General features: G+C 40.3%; 1 protein-coding gene across 50 annotated transcripts in view; it reads right to left on the minus strand.

The window, feature by feature from the left end:
• MAP4K4 (mitogen-activated protein kinase kinase kinase kinase 4) overlaps window positions 1–20906 on the minus strand; it is a 189681-nt gene that overhangs the window by 21702 nt on the left and 147073 nt on the right. For 4 of the 50 annotated variants that reach the window (XM_041755974.1, XM_041755962.1, XM_041755976.1 and 1 more), the window contains exons 13-23: window positions 15170–15331; window positions 12359–12445; window positions 11549–11761; window positions 10425–10586; window positions 7671–7904; window positions 6606–6712; window positions 4458–4609; window positions 3711–3808; window positions 3118–3126; window positions 1661–1836; window positions 1046–1166 (exon numbers count right to left, since the gene is read on the minus strand). In XM_041755974.1, coding sequence (XP_041611908.1) covers window positions 1046–1166; window positions 1661–1836; window positions 3118–3126; window positions 3711–3808; window positions 4458–4609; window positions 6606–6712; window positions 7671–7904; window positions 10425–10586; window positions 11549–11761; window positions 12359–12445; window positions 15170–15331 — 1521 coding nt within the window. The remainder of the gene's footprint in view (window positions 1–1045; window positions 1167–1660; window positions 1837–3117; window positions 3127–3710; window positions 3809–4457; window positions 4610–6605; window positions 6713–7670; window positions 7905–10424; window positions 10587–11548; window positions 11762–12358; window positions 12446–15169; window positions 15332–20906) is intronic. The other 46 variants (XM_041755988.1, XM_041755970.1, XM_041755990.1 and 43 more) reach the window with 26 other exon arrangements.

Raw genomic sequence — 20906 nt, forward strand, 5'->3', positions numbered from 1 at the left:
GCTGCTGAAATTCCCTATGACCCTACTGATAACTGACTTTAAGGTGCTGTGTGACTTTTCAAACTCTGTTATCAAGGAAAGACTGGAGAAAACTGGCCGGAATTGTTCACACTTCCTCGCCAAATGCCTTGCCTGAGCCAACAGAATTCAAAGTACCTCATCTGGTGGCCACGGGACTTGAGCAGTGACTGCCTAATCTGGTTTCTCTGCCGCACTAGCTATTGTTACCAAAACCACTCGCCTTTTTTTTTTCTTTAAAAATCTTCCTGTCTAAAACTCTAGAGAGTACCCTGTCGCTTCTTTGAATCCTGGTCTTTTCCACGTTCTTCTCACTGTCTCCGAATACATTGCCATTGCATGAAACACACTCAGGAAAAGTCCAAAACACTAGAAAGGCGCCTGTTTTATGTCACGGGAAGTGCATCAATTCTCCGTTTTCTAAGCTAAGAAATGAACAGACAGTTGTAAAGCTGAGTGATCTGAACCGAGCACATTGGGGTGGTACACATTTACTATTCAACGAGTGAGGAAACTAATGTTTTAGAACACGCAAGAGAGACCTCCCAACCCTTCTGTTCCACGAGGTCCTCCTGTGGCTGATGAGGCGCATCCACTCTTCAACTACTCCTGCCTAAGGGCTGCTCCTGCTGCAGCACTGCGGACACTCAGTGCTAGGAGCGCTTTGCAGAAGCTCTGTGGCTGCTCTGCTACAGACTGGGCCCTGCCTCCTCACTCTGCGAGCCTATGAAGGGACTCCCTGTGGCTTTTCTACTACTCAGACACAGACTGTGAGAATCAGCGTGGTGCTTGAATGAGGGCTGCCGCAAAACATGCAGAGGAGCAGCAATGTGGGGTGGAAGACTGCTAGCTACCTTCTTGGCATGCAGCACATACCTGCCTCCCTAGCCCCCAACACTACCCTCTGGGTCTTATTAACATGAAAACAGATGATGATGTAGAAACAGCATGAGTGAGTGAATGAGCAAGTGGGTTAATGACTACAGGAGAAGCTCTGCCTCTAACAACAAAGAGAAGACACAGGTACCTGGCGGACGATTAGAGTGCCCTCCTTGGATGGGGTCATGGCTGGTTCACTTTCTACATCGTCATGAACAATCATGGTTTTCACGGATTCTGTTTCACCATTGCTCAAATTCAGGGATGACCTATTGAGACAAAAATCAGAAATGAAGGGCTATCATCCCGCGAGTTGAGAATATCCTGTTTAGATCCTTCACATTCCCTAAGGCTTAAGACGAGATCAGGCTACAGATATAGTTTCCTCAAGGAAAACAAAAGCTTAGCTCTTCTCCTTCAACAAAGAACTTTCTCTCAGTATGATTTGTTTTTAAGCAAAAACATTTAGAATGAATTCTTATGGTTAATGTGGTTCAACCGAACTGAAACTTCCCTTTTGTCATATCCTCAAATTAAAAAGAAAACAATAAACTACCCACTAGGGTATTGGGGAACAGCACTAACACGCATGTGCACCCAAACAAGAAGGGAGAGGAACATAAAGGCTGCTGCTGCTGAATCCAGGAGAAGTAAATGTTAAGTGTTCACAGAGTCAGGAAAAGCTTGGGAAAAACTGGTTCTAAATGAAAAGTAAGCTCAGCAGAGACACTCTCAGCCTCTCTAAAATACACCAAGGACTGACGCTGCTCTGGTGTCCTCTGGTCCAGAGGTGGCTTCCTCAGCCCCTTCTTGTTCTACGTCATCGTCTTCCTCATCTGTTGTCCCGGACTCCTCACTGGATGAGGAGTAGTCTGTCACTTTGTGTGGTGGTCGTACATCTTCCACTGCTCGAAGCTCTTTGGCCAGTGCAGTCAAATCCTAATGCACAGGACAGAAATGAGAGTAAGGCAAAGGGGCGTGTGCAGGGTATAGTGGGAAGAAAACAACAAATTATGAGACATTCTTCATTTTAACGATTGATAAAATGGCCACAACATCCATTCTGTAAAACTATTTTGTATTTACTAGCATCACAGGAAAGTGAGCTCTTAAAGCTTTTGATAGGAAAGACCAAAAAATGTAAAAAGAGGGAAAAAAGAAAGCCAAAGATGTACACAGTTCAAATCTCCCAACAATAAAAAACATAATCTGCTTACAACAGGCCAACAGTGCTTTTTAAAAACTCTAACATAAAATTCTAGGGCAACAAATGTTGTGAAGGAAAATTCTTGGAGTTCTGCCTATGTAACATGGTCTTATTTCAAAGAAATTATCCAAAAAGCAAGATTATAGTTAAATGGAGCTGACTGAAAACTTTTCTTTAGTGAACCTATTTTTAACTCTACCTTTTAACAATTTCAAACCTACGAAAAGTGAAAAAGTGAGTATACTATTAATATCTTATTTCATGGAGTGTTAACAACTTGCCGCATTCCTAAGAATGTCCATGACACAGCAAGTGGGAAAGTGGAAGCAGCCTGTGCTGCTGTGGGCAGGGGATGAGGCCCTCCCCTGGCACCACCTGACCCACACTTTCCTGCAACACTGCCAACAACTATGAACATCACACAGAAAGGAAATCTACCTTAAAAGACATTATTCAAAAGGAGCTTCATTTCCCATTATTTTTCCATACTGAGACATTTTAATATTCAGTCAAGTATCCGCATATAATTTTCAAGTGTGATTATTATTTACACTTGACAATTTCATACAGAAGTCCAAAGTTTCTACTTGGGAATTATATTTGGAAGTAATGACTTTCTTGTTGTTGTTAGAAAAAGCAGGCTACATAGTCATTTTTCCTTTTTCTTTTTAGCAGTTCCAACTGAGTTTCCTTCACCACAGTTAAGAATATGTTGCCCTTCTCTGAGTTTGAGCCTCTGAAATAACAGTGTATTGGACCTTGAGTCTTACTGTCTCATGATTACAACTGTGGCTTTTTAAGAAGTTATTTTTAGAAGTTCTATTTAATAATAATAAATATATGCAGCAAATTCTGTGTTAAAAAGAGAAAGCAGAAGCTTAGCACTTTTGAATTCCAGAAAGAACAAAAAGGCAAGTTGAGGGAGGAAAGGAAATGTAGATGGACCGTAAGTTAAGTTTAAGAGGCAGTTGGAATGCTGCTCTGCTGCGGCATTTTTCAGAGATGGGGCTTACCACTTCGCCCTTCAGCGTAGGAGCAGTTGCATTGAGCCGGAGAAACCATCAGTGATGCAAAATGCACAGCACAAGGAAGCACGGGAGAAAGAAGGGGAGGAAGGGGAAGGACAGGAATCAATTCAAGCAAGAAATCAAAATTCCAAAAAGCTTATTACAATCCCAAAATGGGCAGAGTTACGTGGTCAGTTAATGCAACGAGAACTAAAGGCCAAGTATAAGGAAGTCACAACTGTCATTACCAGTACCAAAAGGCAGAATTTAAGTACAGTTGAAGAAGAAGGTGATATTAAAAAATTTACTCTAAAAGACAGTTTTGTAAATGCCCAGGTCATCAAAAATACATAAAGGTTATTGCTGAGCAAAGAGATAAAAATAAAAGGCTCTTCTTTCTTTTGTACTTAAAAAAAAATTACTACAGCAGTGAGGGGGGTATGTGTACAAATGTGTCTAAGGACATATTTCTTCTAATTCCTCCAATCTGTGAGAAGGGAGCCCACAGGAAGGACTGTAAGACTCTCAACTATATGTTTTTAATAGGAAGACCTCACTCAAGCTTAGAATAAGTAAAGTTGATTTTGTATAATTCTTACAGCAGGCTTGAGAGGTCTGAAAACTTCTTTCTTTTCTTCAGGTTTTTTCACTGCATTTTCTAGGCGCTGAGAAGGAGAGCCTTCAGATTTGGATGACGCTGTGAAATTCAAGACAGACAAGAAAGGAAGAAACAGATAAACACAGAGCACATATCTGACCCAGTCCACCTAGCCTTTGTCTCTCCCTCCCCTCCTGCCCACCTCTGTTAGCCCCACTCACAGCAGGTCACCACATGCAGACCCGACTCTGCCTAACCTGCATTTGCAATACCTTGTTACACTATGTCAATAATATAATAGAGGGATTTTTCATTAGCTTATTATTTCAAGGGTTGAAATAACAGTAACAATGACAGCATCAATGGAGTCTATAGTGAAAGAAGTGGGTTCAAATCCCAGCTCATCACCTTAGACAAGTTACTTAACCTCACTAAATTGTAGCTGCTTTAATCTATAAAATGGAGACAGTACATCTCTCTCTCTCTCTCTCTCTCTCATAGGTTTCTTCTAAGGATTAAATGAGATAGCGCATAAAGTACTCACTGTGCTAGGCATGTGTAAGCTCTCAAAAGTGAACTCTTTATTATTAAAATTATATCATCAATAACCTGCACCAAAACACTGTTCTGTGATATGCAGCTGTGAAAAACTCACAGGCCTTTTTACATGATTGAAAAGGATCTCCAATATATTGAGCCTATAGCCTGATATCATTAATGGGGAAAGGGATGAGCAAAGGTACCCTACATCTCACTCTGAAGCGCTCTCCAGAGCCACTCTGGGACCCAGGGTGGGACCCAGGCTGGGATCCGGAGTTGCTGGATCCGGAGGAGCTGCCACTGCCAGGCCTGGGCACCAGCTTCTCCACTCTCTCCCACAGCAGCCGGGGCTCAATACTGCTGTTAGGAAAAAGAGAGAACAGCTCCTGCATTATCCCAAGATGTAGTTATCAAATTATAAACATGTGCATGATGTGTCCATCAATGTCTCTGAAATGTAGGTATGATGAGAAAAAAAGGCCTATGAAAAGCATTTAACATTAAATTCATCAAAAGTTACAATGACATGATTCATGGATTTTATTGCATATCTTTTTTTCTTAAAAAAAGATTTTATTTACTTATTTGTGAGAGACACACAGAGAGGCAGAGACATAGGCAGAGGGAGAAGCAGGTTTCTTGTGGGGAGCCTGATGTGGGACTCAATCCCAGGACCTCAGGATCAAGCTACGAGCTGAATGCAGATGCTCAACCACTGAGCACCCCTGGAGTCCCTCAGATGTCCCCCCACCCTTTAAGATTTTATTTATTTATTCATGAGAGAGACACAGAGAGAGAAAGAGACATAGGCAGAGGGAGCAGCAGGCTCCATGTAGGGAGCCTGATGTGGGACTCAATCCTGGAACTCCAGGATCACGCCCTGAGCCAAAGACAGATGCTTAACTCCTGAGCCACCCAGGCATCCCTCCTTTTTAAAAAAATTGTAGTTGACACACAATGTTACGTTAGTTTTGGGTATATGAAATATCTCAGGTAAGTTTTTTTTTTTTAAGATTTTATTTATTCATGAGAGACAGAGAGACAGAGGGGGGGAGGGGTGCAGAGACACAGGCGGAGGGAGAAGCAAGCTCCACGCAGGGAGCCCGATGTGGGACTCGATCCCGGACCTCTAGGATCACACCCTGGGCTGAAGGCAGCACTAAACCACTGAGCCACCCAGGGATCCCCTCTCAGGTAAGTTTAAATAAAAAATGTTAAATGACAGGCTAGACACCAAATCTTTATCACTTCTGACAGGAAAAGTGTTACTATTCCTGTCACAGCTCCAAACTCAGTTTATTCTTATAAGAAATTCCACTTATACAATAATACACAAAATCATGCTGCTTCCAGGCTGCTGCTCTCACTTCTGTCAATGCCTTGAAGAGCCAACACTCACACAGCACACTGCTCTGTACGAGCTGTGTTAGAAATGCGACAGAGGGCAAGGGCTAGGACATTCCCCGGCCATGGATGTACCCAGAGCACAAGTTTGCTAGGTCACAATTAATACATAGGCTCTGTCACTGGAGAATCCCATAGTGCGCCATGCTCATTTAAGGACCAGAAAGGCTCTCCGTGGCTTTGGTCTGTCATCCATCTCAGTGTTCCACGTTCTTTCAGGGCTCCCCATGCAGAAGGCTAACTTCAGAGGTTCAGTGACAATCAAGTACAAAATGGCCAATATAGTGCTCTTTTCTTCCCCTAGGATGGCAAAGGCCAATGGAAGTCACTTGATAGGATGAAAATGTTCTAGAGCTGACTGGTGTAACATGGTAGCCATGGCTACATGTGGATATTAAGAAATGTGACTACTGTAGCTAAAGAAATTAAATTTAATTTTACTGAATTTTAATTAAGTAAAACTCAAATTTAAGTAGCTTCATGTAGCTAACAGCTACTGTAGTGTACACAGAACAGCACTACAACCTAAAAATATTATTTGGTTAATTCACTAGCTTACTACAGACTGTAAGCCAACCACTAACTTCCTTTAGTAGCCTATTTGTGAGTTCTATACCAATCCTAAGCACTTGGGACATCCTTTAGATGATAAGCCCCCTCAGATTCCAATTCTCATCTCTCTGCTGCCTTCCTTGCTATTCCTTCCACTTGCTCTTACAGAACTAAGGAGTTTTCCTTTTAAAAGTGCTGAAATACACAAACGGATTCAGACTTTTCACTAGAAACCAATGTGTTGTTATTCACAATAATGGATTTTTCTGGCAGTTTTTCTTTTATAAAGTGATCATCTCTTTACCTCAGATGTTCCATGATTACGAACATTTTCATGAAAATAAAGATGACACAATATGCTATGCAGTAAACCTATTCTTAAGCTTCCCTCTTCTCTTACCTAGTGGAGTTTCTTTGACCTGCTTGACTATTTTGCTGTCCACTGCCTTGCAGTGGGGAATCCCGACGGGACAGAACAGGGGAACGAGACGTTGTCCTCACAGGAACCTTTGGGTAGAAAAATATAGCAATTAAAGTATTGAAAATAGGAGGAGAAGAAAAAAATTTCCCTACCCAAATACATGTTTACAGCACTCCTACTTATGTGAGGATTAATCACTACCACCACCCACCACCCCACCCCATCCCTGATCCTTCTCTGCCCTCCACAGATACAATACATAGAGAAAATTTAGTCAAAGGCATCAAAGGAGCCAGGACAAACAGCTTTTCTATGTTTCTATAACATTCAAATGATGTTTGGACTAAAGCTTTGTGGCAGGGGACATACAAAGCATTTTGCTGAGATAATGTGAGGATCAGGAAAATCAGCTCAAAGAAACTAAACAATGGTCTACAAATGGATCAGCAGGAAACAAAGACTGGTAGGAAGCAAGAAAATATTCAGAGGAAGCAAATTCCAAGTGGAGGAAAAATAAACGAAATGAATATGTGCCTTTTGTTTGATTTCACCAGTAATTACTAAAACCAAACCAAAACAAAAAATTGAAAAACCAAAAATACCGCAATTTAAAAAGAAAAAAATCATTTTTAAAGAATTTTTATGTTAAATCTTTCTTAAAAGGCCTTTTCTGAAATTTTTGATATTCATTAATATTGCAAAATAATTTGATAAATGCTTTTGTCTAAGTACTTAAGACAACAGCTAGAATATATTTTGATTCTTTTTTGTTCTAGAAGGATAGTCTTTATCGACTTATTCATATATTATTCTGTTACTTTGTATTTAAGTATAGAGTTAGCAACAACCATTATAAGCTAACTGGCCACCGGCTGAATATAAGTGTGTTAACTACGGAACTTTCCCCACTGTAAAAAGTTCCTTTGAAGTTTCATTGCCCCTTCATTCTGGTGAAGTCACCATACCCTTAGTCAAAATAAATAATTAAAAGAAAAAATAACAAAAAGGAAAAAAGCAGCACACATCTGTCTTTCTGCTTCTTACCCTTGGAGGCACCTCGTCACTGTCTGATCTAGACCAAGCCTTTTGGGTGGGGTCAGGTACCTCCGACTTAGAGTCAGAACTCTGACTTAGCACCTCACTGCGGGAAGGTGGACATGGGTCCTGAGAGCGAAGATGGTGGTGTGCAAATTTGGGAGGAGAAGGGTCACTGAAGGAATGGGATCGCGAGACAGGGGAAACATTGTTCTTGAGAGATGCCAGGTGGGACCACTGTACCTTACAAGAAAACAAAACACAAAACATTCAATGCGTTCTGCATAAAACGCTTCTCTGGTCAATACCAAATCCAAACCAAGAAGTGAGGGAAGGCAAACTGGGGCAATACAGTCCTAGGGAAGCCAAGCAAAGGAACAGTTACACTTCTAAGTGATGAAGCAGTCTGGGGAATACGATATATAGAAAAAAGCAAATGTACATTTATAAAGAAAACTCTTTTAATATCTAGACTAACATTACAGATAGCAGTAAACATGAAGATTAATGAACAAAACTAAATCAAAACAACCCTCGTAGACCTCTGGTCCTGAAAGGGAGGACAACGTGCTTCATGCACATCCATGTCAAAGAGGAGGCAACAGGCAGAGAGAGAGAGAGGGAGGAAAGAAAAAAAAAAAATCACAAGACAGACACTGCCATACATGCAGACCTAGCGATCCATCCCCTCATGGCACCTGGCAGTGTCAGGTTTCAGACCCAATGACCACAGAACACATTTCATGAGCAAAGAGAAACCCCTTATGTGTTGGCAGACTGTTGTAATATAACTTAAAAATACCCGACTTTTCAAATACACCAACAACTTTGCTGCTTTCCTCTCCCAAGTCCTAAAACCTTCAAACCTCAGAGATCTCCATACATGTTCACAGTGGTTATGAAAAAAAGGAATTTGGTTTTCTTTAGGAATATTCAATACTATTGTTCCCTCCACTAACTGCTACAGGAGTATATATGCCTTCTACTTGACAACTGAAGAAGCAGGACAAATAATCTGTCACCTGAGTTAATCTGGTTGCTTTTAATTTGGTAGAACAATCTCTGATATAATCTGTATTTTCTTTATTGTATTTTATCATTTTAAAATAAGTGTTCAAGATTGTAATTTACATAATTCTAGCTACGCTATCCGTTATTCAATGCATTTAATGAAAACTAAATATACCACATCACAACCAGGTTAACCTGTCTGAATGCAAGATTCAGAGTAAGTCCCAAGTCATGATTTCTAGGACTTCTGGAAGAGTGACAAATTCCACTTATTGGTATAATCCCAGAGTGCTAAAATGTTTAAAACTTTCAGGGGGAAAAACACGAAACTGAAAGTATTATCTGTAACTATAATAAAAAATGCATTTTAAGACAGACTCCTATGTGAATAGTGTCTTCAAAGAATGTTTTAAGTATAGATTTCAGCCCAAAGCGACTTTAGGTAGAAGGAGGAAAAGGGAGACTATCTCTAGGCACTGCATTAGTTAATCATGAATATAAAAGTAGCCTACATAATTCAAGAACTCCTATTTTTTAAACTGTTAGTAGCCAAACAGATAAAAATTTTCTATTTGTGGTTAAGTTTAACTTTCGGAACAAAAATTTTAGTCCTGGACTCTTTATACAAGTGATGTCAAACCAACTCTACCAGTCTCTCTTCCCTTCTCTCTGTCCTGCTTTCCTCACTCTCTGGGCTTGTGGGTCAGTCAGCTCTTCTGTGACTCAAGGGACTGCTGACCCCATGTAAATATCTCCCTGCCTATAAAACCTCCCACCCCCACAAACATGCCCTTTGCTTAGGTCTGGTTCTTCTTTTTTCTTTCTTTTTCTTAAGAACTCCCTCCTCACTTGGATTTGTTTTTAAAAATACCGCAGCTATTTCTATTGCAAGAATATGAACTTTCATCCCCTAACACATGCAGCTTAAGAACTTGTTCCCAATATTCCAGATGACACGGCTTCAAGGAGCAAAATGTCTAAAGTCACTTATTTTCAGTAAGAGAATGGGGACCTGTGTTTCAAGGATCTTTCAGATCTCTGACATGGGTAATCCCTGTTGTTACCTTTCTTCTCTGGACAGTTCAGAGGGTTCTCTCTTAACCACATGGCCCCCAGTCCATGGGCTTCTCCTTCACCTAGACTATGCAGAATGGTATGGCCCGCCCAATGAGAGGTCATGACTTTCCCCCTGACCCACTACAGGGAAATGCATACTTAACGTTCTAGATCATACCTTCTTTTGGATCTTGAACTTTTTGAGAATCTAATAAAAGGCCCCTTTCCCAGAAAAATATGCACAGCTGGACAAACCAAGAAATTCTATATGCAATTTCAGGACAGACACTGGCTTTCTAAAGCCCACTCGTGGAACTGGCCAGGAGCCAAGGATCAAAGGTTAAGAAAAGGTTCTCCCTCTATATACTTTTGATACTAACTTTCCAAAACCTAAACTGAAAGTTTTTTGTATTAAGCACTTGTTTATGAACATTTGAGTTAGGGAAGACAGACTAAAAGAAGAAATCACTGAATCTAGATGTTCTTTAACAAGTACAATAAAAATCCTTTTAAAAAATCCTTCTTTTCTCTTTTCTGAGGGTATACTGCCTGTATGTTCATCTAAAATCACTCCTGCTAGTGTCTTTTCCTCGTAAGTATGGTAACAAACCAAACTGAAAACATTACAAGCAGGCCCATGGCTCAGTGAGCTACTGTATGAGTCTCCTCAGCCCACAGCCACCTGGCTGTTGCTACCTGTGGCTCAGCTGGTCTCTGCAGGGCAGGATGCACAGACTCGGAGTTGCCATTGGAAAAAGACTCTGATCTGGAAGGCACTGGTGGTTCCAATACTCTGCCTGTCTGCTTAGACTGGGCTTCAGGGGAGCTGTGGTTAGTTTTCCTAAATCTATCTTCCACCTGCATCAGAGAATTAGAAGACATAACTCAGTGTTAGTAGGGAAAAGCAGAGATGCTAAAGAAAGCCTGAAGGTGGAAGGGCCCTAGGGAGAAATTTCGTCTTTTCTCCAACTACGAGGAAAGAGAAAGGGGGGCTTTAAAAAAGAGGGAGCAAATAAAATAAGGTTAAAATGTGATTTGAGATAAAGAATACTTATGAAGATAAAAATTAAGCCTTTAAAATCTCCTGCTGGCAAGAATTTTTAGATTATTCATGATGATAAACTAGGGAAAAAAATTAATGTCACAACCAACTTAACCAACAGATTAAAAGATTATCATCAAGAATTCAAAACACATTTCATTCTACCAAGAACACTAGCATTCCAGAATAAGCAAAACACTTGTTCCTAGAATTTACTCTCTGGGAGGGTGAGACATGGTAGAAGGATGCCACCTATAGGCCAGGTTTAAATACATTCTAGAAGCCGCCCAGGTCCCCATATTCCTAATATCCTTAAACAGTTACTGCTTCCCCACATCCTTACAATAAGGCTCCGGGTAGTTCCGTAACAAATCATCTTTAAAAAGTTAGTAAACTGGGCTACAGGCACACTTTATTTTCATTGCAATTTTGGAGAAATAGCTAACCAAGCCACTATTCCCTTCATTTACATTAGAAGAAATGATTCTGCCATATAATCTTCTTTCTGTTTAGGTTAGTGTTCATCTGCAATTTGTTAACGGAGGCACTTTAATCATCCGTCTATGGATTTAAAAACCACTAACCAGGTAAGAGACCTTGGGCAAGTGTCCTTTCACTTCCCCCATCCACAATTTCTCAGCTAGGAAACCAAGAGAGTGGCTCATAACTGGTGCCCATTGTAGCCTTAATATTATACAGTTCCTAAGAGTCATTCTATTACTTTCCAGGGAATAATCAACACTGGATCAATGCTTAAGCAACAGAAGAAAGAAAATACCTCTCGAGCTCTGTCAGCAGGCTCATAGTGGGGCTTAGGCTCCGGAGCGTGATAGCTTGGCTTGCTCCTTTCCTGCTGCGGTGGCGGCTGCTGCTGCGGGTGCGGCCTCCTGTGGTCATGCTGTAGAGACAGGAGATATGCTTGTTCTTGTTGCAACTGCCTCTGGAGCCTCTCTGCCTGCCGGTGCTCCTCCATCTCCCGCCATCGGCACTCCTTGGAGAGGGAGAGGAGAACACTAAATCTATGGGACACTGCAGAGCTCGCCTCTTCTCTGGATTCATTCTCAACTTTTTAAAAAGACAATGAATGCCCTTCTCCCCCCTTGTTGGTAACAGAGCAAAATGACTGGGATTTTAAATAGCATATTACCTGTGGAAAAATCTGACAGCTTGTTGCTAACCATAATATCACTGGACAGAGAGAGAATTCAATTAAAAGCTGATTTCGGTGGTTTCAAAAGTAAGAAATACTTGACAAAAATCCTATGGCATGTGCTTTCAGCCCTTAACATTCTAGTTTGTTCACCGAATGCCAAGTTCTGTTCAAAACCTTGCTATCTACCAGAGAAAAGTTTAGCTTTTTCTTTAACAGGAAATTAAATAAATAAATAAATAAATAAATAAATAAATAAATACCACCTTGAAATGTGCCCAAAGTAGCATGACCACAGAGGACGTTTCCATTTGAGCCTGTCAGCCCACAGCACTAACCAAAATGGTCTGGTGATCACCACAGCTATGCCCAAAGCTCAGGGGAGGGATGGATCAGTGAGCCCTAATGCTACGGAACAAGACAGATACAGGGCGTTACCAGTAACATGGCCTGCTCCTGGAGCAGCTGCTGCTGAAGGATTTCCAAGTGCCGCTGCTCCTCTTCTAGCTGTCTCCTGATATACTCCTGTCACACAGAAATTACCCAGCAATCAATTTATCCAAAAGGAAAGTATCAGAACCACCTGAATGGAGCACCAAGAACCATTTGCCCCAATGGTCTTCAGTGGCAATACACTTAGTGAAGAATATATTATAAAGTGCATGCTGAAGGATTTTTCCTAAGATGTTCAAATTGGCCAAGACCTAAAGAGTCTAACAAATGATGATATACACTCCACTGATATATACAAAGGTATCTAAAAATTTTTGTTCAAACACAGCTGTTAAATACAAATGCAGGATTTCAAAGGACCATGATAATTCCTCTTAAGCATGGCAGACTCCAAAGAAACCAAGAGTTTAATTAGGTAAGAAACCAGAGGGGTTCACATTGCCCCAGAGGCTCTTATTAGTCATTATTTATAACTGGCATAGATTGCCAATTTTTTAAACCCCAGCCCAAAACCTGTTTAATATTAAAACAGAACAAACATGATTTGTGTTTTCTCTGATGATACAGAAGGTACCCAGAATGACTACATTCTGAAAGCCATGCTCTGTAGACACCAGACTCAGGTGATTTCTCACAAATAAACAGGTCCAGGCTCTTCATGATGAGACTGTGAGACAGTGTGTGTATTTCTAGGGCAGGTGAAGGGGTGGGGGTGGGGGGAGCCTATTTTTAAGGGGAGGAGAACAAGTCTCTGCAACAATGAAAACAGGCAAACACACTCAAAATATGTAAAGAGGAGAAATCCAGCCTTGAAGTTGCAAACATATTTAAGAGACTAGGAAATCAAGAGACCTGGACCCCTAGAAAGCCTTCTCATTTTCTCAGTCTCTTCATTTGACTCAAATGAGTATCAAGAATATTTTCTCAGAATTCTCAACATTTTTTTGTGAGGCTCAAATAGGCGATAGACATGAAACAACTTTGAAATACAAATGAAAGAAGTTTCCTTCCTTTTCAAAAGGGAAAAAAAAGCCAACTACTCCATAAGAGGAGTAGACTAAAGGCTATGAGGAGAAATTTTTTTCTGAAATTCAGATAATCGCTTTACCATGTCTAATGCTGACCACCCACTTGTACCATGGCACACACTTTAAAATAAAAATAGCCATATACCTGGGCTGGACAGAAGTTTTAGTTAACCAATAATTCTGGCAGAGTGAATGTTGGGTAACACAAATCATGACATATATATTTCCTTAGAAACCCTTATCTTACAAAATAAGTTTCCCCCCAAAAAGCCAATCTGATTCCAACCTGGACTCCAAGCCCCTCCATTGCACATGCTATGCCAAGCACTGCCCTTGCCTGCTATGTGGCGTTCCCCTGCAATAGCTGAGAAAGGAAATCTGAATTCCAACTCATCTCATTGAACTAGACAGAACCTGAATTGTAACTTAAAAGATCAAAGTGGCACAGTTGTTTGGTTTTTGCCTTCCAAAACACAAGAACAACCAGGAAATTCACATCTATCCAAATCATAAAGGTCCTAACAAATAGTGAGCACACAGAATTATACATGTACACAAACATGCACACACAATGCAGAAATGACACATTTCTCACAGCACTGTTAACACGGGGAATATTTTACAAATAAGGAAAGCAGAATGAAACTACTCTGATGCTATTATTTTTTTCAGGAAGAGGTAAAGAATACTTGCTGTACTCAAAAGCTAACGACTGCCATTAGAACATTAAAGATTAAGTATTACTCTCATACCCTCTTCTCACCATCTAATTACAAGATTTATTCCTAGGGTATTTAATTTTCAAAAGCTCACTTTTACTCCTCTTTGCAGTCCCCAAATAAAAATTAGAACGTGGAAAAAAAAACAAAAGAACTACGACAAAAACCCAAAATACATCACAGTCAATAATGTCAGTAAGGTAACAAATGAAAAGTATCACTTAAATTCCTAAGAACTGGAAAACATGGAGAGAAGCTTAAGCATATGATTAGTACTGAGGAAAACAGTGGAATAATCAACTTTGGAAATTAATACCGTTGTTGATAAGCATTTTAAGGATGAATTTCAAGTATTATTTAAATTGGCCCCATTCATATCTTTTTTCTTTTACTAAAACCTCATAACAAAGAATGATCAATTCAAAGACGGGAGAGGCTCTGAGGGGCTCACACTGACAGCACAGACACAAAAGTACAGTCAGGTTTTATTTGCATAGGTGGTTCAGGGAACAGAGACTTCTAAAGACAACTATAGCTGGCATCAATATACTTATTACCAAAACATGATGATCTTTTTTGGCTAAACAAAACCACAATGTTATTAGTTTTTTTGATCCACATCAGTATATACTGCATTATAAGCAACCATGTTTATCACAATATTCAGCCACTGGCTACTTCAAACATTTCTTGTGGTTGGTTTCTAATGTCATTAAAGAAAAGGCTAATCATCATCCAGATATCTGGGGTTCAAAGCATGTAAGCCAAAGCCCAGAAGACATATTCAAAAATTTTCTGGGTATCACACTGGAGACGACTCAACGGGTTTCAATGTTTGTAAATGTAAAGATTTAACCGCCCTTTTTTAAAGATGAGACTCAATGTATTGCTATGCTTCAAGTTGTGCTTCATCATTTTGAAACCTCTCAAGTCCTGAATGTGTTGTAAGTGCTCATACACATGCGTGTACTTTTTGCCCCAAATCCCTCAACTCTACTAAGCAGCAAACCTCACAAATTCATGGGTAGAACATTCTCTTGTGAACTAACCTGTTCTCTTTCAACTCTCCTCTTTTCTTCCTCTGCCCGCCTCCTCTCTTCTTCCTCTTTACGTCTTCTCTCCAGTTCCTCCAGACGCCTCTTCTCTTCTTGTTCTCTCCTTCGCTGTTCACGTTCTTGTTGCCTTCTAGCTTCCCGCTCTCTCCTTTGTTGCTAGGGGAGCAGAGATATGTAGTCAGTAGGAATCTTCCCCTTACAGCTTTCATGACAGTTTGCGGACCAGTTACAGGTAGGTGCTAATGAGGGGAGCTCACAGACCCTGGCTCTACTGCCCAGCTATTTCCACACTGCCCCTATGTACTAGCATCCTCATAAATACTGGTCAAAGGTGGTGTGTGTCTGCGAATCTTCACACAGTGTGGTTCCATTTTGGTGATAGACTATTCCCCATCCTTCACTGTATTATAGCAACCAAGGGACAGGAGATTCTTTATCCTTGCATATCACCAACAGAATTACTCAGGGCCCTTAAGTCAGAAGGAAAAGACGACAAAGGAATAAAAGAGAACAGAAGTAGAGCAAAGAAAGGTGAGGAATAACTTAAAAAGGAAAGGAAGCAAAAAACAAAAACAAAAAAGGAAAGGAAGCAAATATCATGAAAAAGAGAAACTGACATCAACAAGCATAAGAAATGCTGGTATTACTACTATGAATGTAAGAAACCACTCCTGCACACATGCTTACCACTAGTCTTGCATTGTGCCAAGTGTTTGACCTCCTTTATTCCATTTCTGTTATCTAATGTAATTCTCATAACATATCCAGGAAGTAGGTTATTTCACTCCTACTTTACAGATGAGAAAACATGTTCAGAAGAATTAAGTGAGGGACGTCTGGGTGGCTCAGTGGTTTGGTGCCTGCCTTCGGCCCAGGGTGTGATCCTGGAGTCCCAGGATCGAGTCCCACATCAGGCTCCCTGCGTGGAGCCTGCTTCTCCCTCTGCCTATGTCTCTGCCTCTTTCTCTGTGTGTCTCATGAATAAATACATAAATCTTTTAAAAAGTCTACAACATAAATATAGTTAAAAAAAAAAAAAGAAGAAGAGTTAAGGGACTTGCCCAGCGTCACCTAGCTAGCAAGCACCACCTGGAAGGGCCACTGCCTCTAACACCCTATAGTATTAAACAGACACAATTGTGCATCCCACCAATAGGGAGGTTGGTGCTACTAATCACCAGACTCACTCTGACAGCCTTTCCTAATCCAGGCTATCCCTTTTATTTTATAATGATTATTTATTTATTTATTCATGAGAGACACACAGTGAGGCAGGGACACAGGCAGAGGGAGAAGCAGGCTCCTAACAGGGAGCCCGATGTGGGACTCAATCTCCGCAATGGGATTAAGCCCTGAGCCAAAGGCAGATGCTCAACCACCGAGCCACCCAGGCATCCCTAATCCAGGTAATCCTATATAACCCCATAGAATAGAATATTGGCATACATTGGGCACCTGTCTGGACACTTGTCTCATTCAGCCCCAGACATCTGTCAATAAAGCACTTCCACAGTATGAAGTACAAAATTAAACCAATTCTTCCCATGAATATGAAAAATGTTAGCCTCTAGACTCTAGACTAGTACCATCCAACAGATTCTCTGGGATGATGAAAATGTTCTTTCTGTCTCAGCATTATTCTATGGAGTGGCCACTAGCCACATGTTGCTATTGAGTACCTGGAATGTGACTAGTAAAAATGAGGAACTTAGTCCTCAACTTTATTTCAATGAAGTTAATTTAAGTTTAAATAGCTACACGTGGCTAGTGGCTACTATGTTAGACTACACAGCTCTAAAGAATACACAGCCATGACATTTCTTAAGACACACACAAGAAGCTGATATTATTACCGCAAAGTCCAATGTAATACTGAGATTATTAAATAAGAAAGTTTGGCAACAAAAAAACAAACAAACAAAAAAAGTTTGGGATGAAGCTACTGGAGATATAAGATACAAATATTTATAATGGGTATAAAAGAAGGTATTTATTATAGTTTCAGTGTTCCTTCTGGGTTTCCCCCGACCCTGCCACTGCTGTAACAAGCATTCACTCTTGAAGGCAAACATTTAAAATAATTTCCTGAGAAATGTACAGAAATGTCTTACATGTGGAACCCCTGGATAGAGAGGATTACTTGGTACCTGGTCTCTCTCAGCTGAGTACTACATCACCACTATTCTCAATACAGTCCTGAGTCAGCTTTTTGGTTCACCTTCCTCTATTACATACATTTCATTTTTATTTCTTTTCCCTGCACTGCCTGCTCTTAGAATTCAATGCACAAAAATACAGGAGCTTCCCGTGGGTAGGGGTGGGGCCGTAAACAGAACTGAGTTCTTGTCTGTTTAGAAATTACAACTTTACTGGCCAAGGAATCTTTATTAAATTAGAACACCTATACTGCCCCGTACAATGCACTTGTTGCCTGTTATTTGCTAGCTTAATGCCTTTATACTTTTTTTTAAGATTAAAAAAAGAGAAAAAAAGAGGGCCCTATTCAAAATCAAATCTAGGGAGGACAACACAGAGTAACCACCTATGTGCCAAAGGACTCAGGAGCTAAGGCTTTCTGCACTGAGGCCTTTCTCTACTGCCATGGTGCTACTTGCTGTTCATGCCACCTGGCCCTGAGCATGGCCTTGCACCCCTGGGAGGGAGGTCTTTCTTTTTTAAAATTAGCTAACAGAAAATAAAACAAACAAAACCATTTCCTCCAGCCCCATGACTTCATGAGCAACATAACAGAAACTTGAGGTAAGAAATCTGAGAATCTCATCCAAGCAGTGTTACTAGAGCTTTCTACTTCAAAGGAAATTAAGTAAGATCTTTTATTGTGTATCTTTTGCCTTTTCTATTTAGAAGCAAAAAGAAGTGAGTGGTTTTTACTAGTATATCATTTACAACAAATATACAATAGCTAAGAACACAACCGTTTTTTAACACTGGTAACAAAAATCATTATATTTTGGCCAACTGGGAAACAGGTTTCTTTGCTTTAAATAGAAATTATTTAATTCCTTCAGTTATTCCTAGCTAGTCATGTTTTCCAAAGGAAAACATCCTCTGACTTTTCTATTGAATATAAAGACATTCAAAATAAAACAAAAAGCCTTCTGATAAACCTAAAACACAAAGAATCTCATTCAATCGGTTTTAAAAGCTTAAAATGGTATGTTTTCCTTCAAGAGGTGAACATGGAAGTTCTGTAGAACCTTCCATCTTGAGGAGTGAGAGTGGTTTTGTGTACTCTACTATTTTTACAGAGATACTCAGCACCGCTTAGTTCTGAAAACAGTCATGGGCAAGGTTGGCAACCATCAGGACACTTTCAGGTTTATAAAAAAGAAATGACTTGCTGGAATACATTGGGTTTAGCAAACACCTGGCAGGCCAGGTAAGAAGGGCCTCACCTCTGGATGAAATAAAAAGCCCACAATCACAAAAAATGTGGACAGAAAGCTATCCAATGAGGTATTATGTACATAATTTTCTTCCAAGTTAGATAAAAATGGGAGAACGAAGAAAAGGGAAACAAAAAGAAAGGGAAGCCATGTCTACACCCTTAAAATTCCCCCTCAGCTTCTGAGAATTTAGGTTCCAAGTAAATTAGATTAATATGAACAGGTCAAAAGTGGCAAAGAACCTTAAACTTCTATTTTACAACTTTTAGACAACAAAGAAGCCAAAATGGGTTCGAGGGATCCTTTGAGAAGTTATAATACACCACGGAAACCTAGAAAGACAAGTGAGATGACTCAAGGAATAGGGCTTGTGGTCCTGATTCTGCTTCCTGGGTCCAAACCACTTCCCCTCCCTGAGCCTGTTTCCTCACTTGTCAAAACAGAGGTGTGTGCAGTGGGGGTGGGAGGGAGGCAGTGTATATCACCAATTGTCATGGTGTGGAGTTTGCAATGGGGTGTTTTGTTTTGTTTTTTAAGTCAACAGTTGGTGAGAAAAAATTTTATAAAGATCTCGTAAGCAATTAACTGTAAGAGAATCATTCCTCTTCAAAAGATCTGGACTTTACCCTTCCTTGCCCACCACACTATCCTGGGGAGAGTGCCCTGGTATACCAAAATTAAAAGAGAGAAAGAGAGAAGTGAAGAACTAAGATGATAGGTCTCTACATCAGCATTCTCTAACAGTGAGCAAGATAATCAATGGAGGTCTAGGAAAAGAAAACAGTGAACTTTTATTTACTTGTATTTGTAGCTCACCCTTTTTAAGATAGCTCTTTTTGAATGTTTTATAATATACATACTTAGTGCAAGGGTATAGAAGTGGATCTATATCAGATTTACACCTTGGTTTTCTTTTATTGACAGGATGGATGCATGATTAAAAACCCTTACAGGCCATTGCATTGTTCTAAGCAATACCTCAGGACCACAGAGACACAGACCCACAACAGTCTTAGAGATGTGCTTACTGCCATTTCTTTATATACTATGCAGACTATTAAATATTCTTTGATTTTTAGATGATGTTGAAGGTCCCCATTTAAACCTGTGGGATCACAGTAGTAGAAAGAAAAGCCATGTGCTGCACTTGCTTTTTCCTCTCATTATTAAAAAAAAGTTTTTTCTTTAATTTGAAAGCAAAGCTGTCCCTATCTCTGCTGATGCTTTGGCTATTATCAGTAAGGGCTCCTCCAGAGAGCCAGGAAGGGAAATTACTTCAATAACAGTCCTAGATGGAAAGAAATGACAGGCCGCCTGCCACTCAACCACCACACAGCTGGCAGCCAGGTGCAGTCTAGCACCCAATTCATATCTGCCTCCAGATTCAAATTTCCTCTATGTCTTCAGAGAAGAAAAAGGGAAGGTGCGGAAGAGCAGCAGAGGAGTGAACCAGGATGAGAGCTGGCTTTCCACGTTAGCCCTCTCATCTGGATGCCTTCCCAATCCACTGAGCACAAGTGTAATCTTAGGCCGCCTACTCCCCAGACCCACTTCTCATCTCTCCTCTCCTGAGCTGTTGTCACTTAAAGCTTCAGAAAATGGCAGGACCTCAGGTCACATGGGGTCTAAGTGGAAGCACTCATTCTCCTCTGAGGCAGCAAAGTGGTAAGATAAGATGTGTACAATCCATTTTCTTGGTTGTTTCCAACTGCATTGAGGGCAGGGCTCCCAGTCCAGGAGGAAATCCTGACTACTTTCATCTAATTAAATGCTACTAAGAGACAAATTTTAAGTCATCTTACAAGTAGCTTTTTTCCACTTTATTTACATTTTGAAACTTTAAAAAAGGTTTACTTATTTGAGAGAGACAGAGACAGAGAGGGAAGGAACATGGGGGAGTGCAGAAGGAGAGGGAGAGAGAGAATCTCAAGCAGACTCCACATTCACTCAGGGCTTGATCTCACAATCCCGAGCCAAAATCAAGAGTCAAACACTTAACTGACTGAGCAACCTAAGCGTGCCTTGCATTTTAATTTTTTAATGTAAGTACTAAGCACTTTAAAAAGTCAAAAAGAATGTAAGAGGCTTATATCAAAAATAAGATGTCCCATTTCTCCTCACCCCCAATTCTTATTTCCAAGGTATAACCACTTCCAATGCTTTTAGCTTTACCCATAGTATTTACACAAGCTGATTTTTTTTCCTAAAGATTTTATTTATTTATTCATGAGAGACATATAGAGGGGGAGAAATAGGCAGAGGGAGAAGTGGGCTCCATGCAGTAAGCCCAATATGGGACTCGATCCCCAGACTCAGGATCACAC

This window comes from Vulpes lagopus, chromosome 5 (assembly GCF_018345385.1).
Source record: "Vulpes lagopus strain Blue_001 chromosome 5, ASM1834538v1, whole genome shotgun sequence".
Lineage (NCBI taxonomy): Eukaryota > Metazoa > Chordata > Mammalia > Carnivora > Canidae > Vulpes > Vulpes lagopus.